General features: G+C 50.1%; 1 protein-coding gene across 1 annotated transcript; it reads right to left on the reverse strand.

Moving 5' to 3' along the window:
• Window positions 1-135: 135 nt before the first annotated feature.
• LOC132440236 (DPEP2 neighbor protein-like) lies at window positions 136-1,590 on the reverse strand. The gene is made up of 2 exons (XM_060035205.1): window positions 1,524-1,590; window positions 136-398 (listed from the first exon to the last, which is right to left on the reverse strand). Exons 1-2 carry the CDS (start codon window positions 1,588-1,590, stop codon window positions 136-138), a joined length of 330 nt encoding a protein of 109 aa, XP_059891188.1.
• Between the last annotated feature and the right edge of the window lie 2,133 nt (window positions 1,591-3,723).

Here is a 3,723-nt window from a genome sequence, read left to right on the forward strand (position 1 = left end):
TGGCAGTGGGCAGTTGGGGGGGGGGCAGGGTCACTGCAGGAAGAGGCATTCGCTGGCTTAGGCAGTTAAACCGTCGCACTCTCTTCAGGATGGCTCACCTGCAAGATTCTGAGGGGTCCGCCTCCTGGCACCAAGCTACAATCGCCGGACTGTGGGTCTGGAGAAACGCAGGTTGCAATCCGACCTTTTTGGAGCGTGCTTTCCCTTGGGAGCACGTCTGGCAACTGGCTTCTCTGCTTCCACATTTGCTGGCGTGGCCAAAGGTACATCTCCGTAGACCCGGTAACCACCAACCAGGCAGGATGTCTCCACATGCCGGCCCAACTGCTTTTCTCCACACCCTCGATAGAGGACATGGTAGAGACCAGGTGTAGGAGGAGAAACGGGAGCAACTGCTGCTGCAAAGAAAATCAGAACTGATCAGTCACTTCTGCTGTGCACAGTCTCCTGCCAGAATGGACCTCTGCCATTTTTCTCTGTTTCTAGCTGAAGACGTTTAATCTACTTAACGTGCAAAACACAGCCTTGGCTCATCACCTGTATGAGTCCCTACAGAAGGGACACTGGCTGCAAAAGCAATCCCTAGAGCCTAGGGCTATAGCAGATGAGGAAGTCTCTTCACCGTTTCCAGGGAAAATAGTAGAACCTGAAAGTAATTGCAGTCATGATCCTCTCCATCTCTCCCTTCCACAACAGAGAAAACCTTTCTTGCAGTCTGTCACTTCTGAGGCTTTCATGGAAATGTCTTTCAAGTTTTGAAAAAAATAATCCAATATATATTGGTTAAGAACCCAGCCCACCTTGGCAACCCCTCTTGGGTCCAATTTATACTGCCTGTTTCAACCACACTGAACTCTAGCCCTCTGATACTTTTATGTAGATTAGAACAAGGCCAAATCCTGAGGCAGAGTGAGCAGGAGACTCAGAACCGGGTTCTGGGTCCCAGGTCTAGGCTCACATCAACCCAGCCTCCTGGGACACCATCTCCTCAGCCCTCCAGTCTCATTAGTACTGCATCAACCCCTCTTCGTTCTTTTGGTCTTCCCATCAATATGGCACCACCCTCTCCCCTAGTACTCAGCAACTCAGGATGGGATGTGTCTGAGGGGACCGACAGAGACGCCTACATGACAGCACAGATGTGCCTGCGTTGGCAGGTGCGGTTCAAGAGTGGCCCTCTTCCTCAAACTGCTCCTTTTACCATTTGCCAACAAAAATGCACTTGTCTTTTGCTAAGAGGCCAATAAGTAAAGGGTCTGAATGGAAGCATCCTCTAGCCCCCATGGGAAGGCTACAATTATAAAAATCAGAGACTTCCTGCACACTTGTCCTGGGATGACCTTTCACTTCTCCTCAGCAGTGAGCACTGTGGATCTCTGAAGGTGTCCCTGGTCACTGGTATTACTTAGAGCTGGGAAAGTGCTTAGGTGTATGTGGTGGGCAAACCCCACAGGAAAATGTGGCAGCCAGGGCAGGTAGTGTGTACACCATGCCTCTTGTACAGATGGCCGGACTCGGTGTACCTGTTGCACTGCCCTCCCAGGGAACAGAGGACAGGTTTGAGTAAATATAGAAGATATGGTCAGACATTCTCTCTCAGACAACCAAAGAGATTTGTATCTGCTGGAGAACTTTCTCCAAGGAAAGAAGTTCCCTCCAGGGTAGGGAAGTTTCTCTGAGGGCAGCAAGTTTGCATAGTTACCCTGCCAAGGTAACTGTGAGAAGGCCTGTGAGGGCATCACTACCCAGTGAGGTCATATGAGGAAACTGTGTCTTGAGGGGCAGGCTTCAGGAGGAGGGGCAGTCTTGTAGAGGAGAGAAGGGTGGAGGCAGAGGTACTCTGCCGGGCCCCTCACACCTGGGCCCTCCCACCCATGCCCTAGTCTAGTAGACAGCCCACGTCGGGAATGCCGGTGGGCTGGCCCAGCCCCAAGGGCCCCAGGAGGGCAAGAGAGACCCACATTCTGAGATTTGCTTGAGACGCAAGATTAACGTAAGAGACAGCTTGCTTGTATGGCACTGACCCTAAGAGGCAGAGCTTTGTGTGGACTGGGGAATCAGGGAAGGCTCCATGGCAGTGGGCCCGAAGGACATGTGAGATTTGGACCCACGGGGAAGAGACGGAATATCTTATTCCAGTTTGGAAGAATAAAAGCAAAGACACACTTCTCGACCTTGTCCTGCCCCAAATATTAATTCATAGCACCCTCACATTTTTACAACTGAGGACTTAAAAAAACCAAGAGGTTAAGGGGCCTACCCAGTGTTACACGGGTATTGGAGAGGTGTTCTGCTCAATGGTTATGTTCATGTCGGGGCTCCTGATATACAGTTGATAGGAATGTGATGACAAGCTCATGCCATTTCAAACATTTCCAAGTGACAATGACAGAGCTGTTAAAGGTGCAAAACTTGGTTGCTGAATGACCACACAGAGAGGGAACGGTGGGCCCATTTTAACATGAAATGGAAAACAAATTCATGAAAAAAGCGACATAGTACAGGATGACAACGTCATCATTCCACTGCCCTCTCCCCTAGACGTAAAAATCATTAGAATCCTCTCTCCCTGCACCATGAAAGGATGAGATGAACGCTCAGCTCAGGTCCCTTTGAAAAGCATGGTCAACAGTGCGAAGAGGTGTTACTGAGACGATTTGGTCCGACTCAGAGAAGGAAAGAGACAACTCTGCCCTTAGCCTGATCGGACCCACAGGAAGGAACCACCTTTGGGGCAGCCTTTCATAGGGTGGCAATGAGAGAGAACGTTCTTTAGGAGGGGACTCCCTGTTGCCGACCTTGAAAAAGCAAAGATGGGACACTCGTTCACTGGGGTTGTTGCAGAGGGGATGTGACCAGAGGTTGGGCCACCCTGCTTTAGAATCAAAGCACCTTGTATTCCTGAGCTGCTTGAATGCTGCAATCGCTGGGTTTTGGTTCTGGAGCAAGCCAGGTCTTTGTCCGACTTTTCCGGATTGTGCTTTCTCTTGGGACAACGTCTGGAGACTGGCGTCTCTGCTTCCACCTTTGCTGGCTTGGCCAAAGGAACATCCCCGTAGGCCCCGTAGCCACCAACTAGGCAGTATGTCTCCCCATGCCGGCCCAACTGCGTTTTTCCACACCCTCGGTAGAGGACATGGTAGAGACCAGGTGTAGGAGGAGAAACGGGAGCAACTGCTGCTGCAAAGAAAATCAGAACTGATCAGTCACTTCTGCTGTGCACAGTCTCCTGCCAGAATGGACCTCTGCCATTTTTCTCTGTTTCTAGCTGAAGACGTTTAATCTACTTAACGTGCAAAACACAGCCTTGGCTCATCACCTGTATGAGTCCCTACAGAAGGGACACTGGCTGCAAAGGCAATCCCTAGAGCCTAGGGCTGTAGCAGATGAGGAAGTCTCTTCACCGTTTCCAGGGAAAATAGTAGAACCTGAAAGTAATTGCAGTCATGATCCTCTCCATCTCTCCCTTCCACAACAGAGAAAACCTTTCTTGCAGTCTGTCACTTCTGAGGCTTTCATGGAAATGTCCTTCAAGTTTTGAAAAAAATAATCCAATATATATTGGTTAAGAACCCAGCCCACCTTGGCAACCCCTCTTGGGTCCAATTTATACTGCCTGTTTCAACCACACTGAACTCTAGCCCTCTGATACTATTATGTAGATTAGAACAAGGCCAAATCCTGAGGCAGAGTGAGCAGGAGACTCAGAACCGGGTTCTGGGT

This window comes from Delphinus delphis, chromosome 17, assembly GCF_949987515.2.
Source record: "Delphinus delphis chromosome 17, mDelDel1.2, whole genome shotgun sequence".
Taxonomy (NCBI): Eukaryota; Metazoa; Chordata; class Mammalia; order Artiodactyla; family Delphinidae; genus Delphinus; species Delphinus delphis.

Coding starts and splice junctions, on each gene's coding strand:
- LOC132440236 (XM_060035205.1), bottom strand. CDS start 1,590: ATGTCTGACCATATCTTCTATATTTACTCAAACCTGTCCTCTGTTCCC. Junction 399..1,523: donor CTGGGAGGGCAGTGCAACAG/GTACACCGAGTC, acceptor TTTTCTTTGCAG/CAGCAGTTGCTCCCGTTTCT.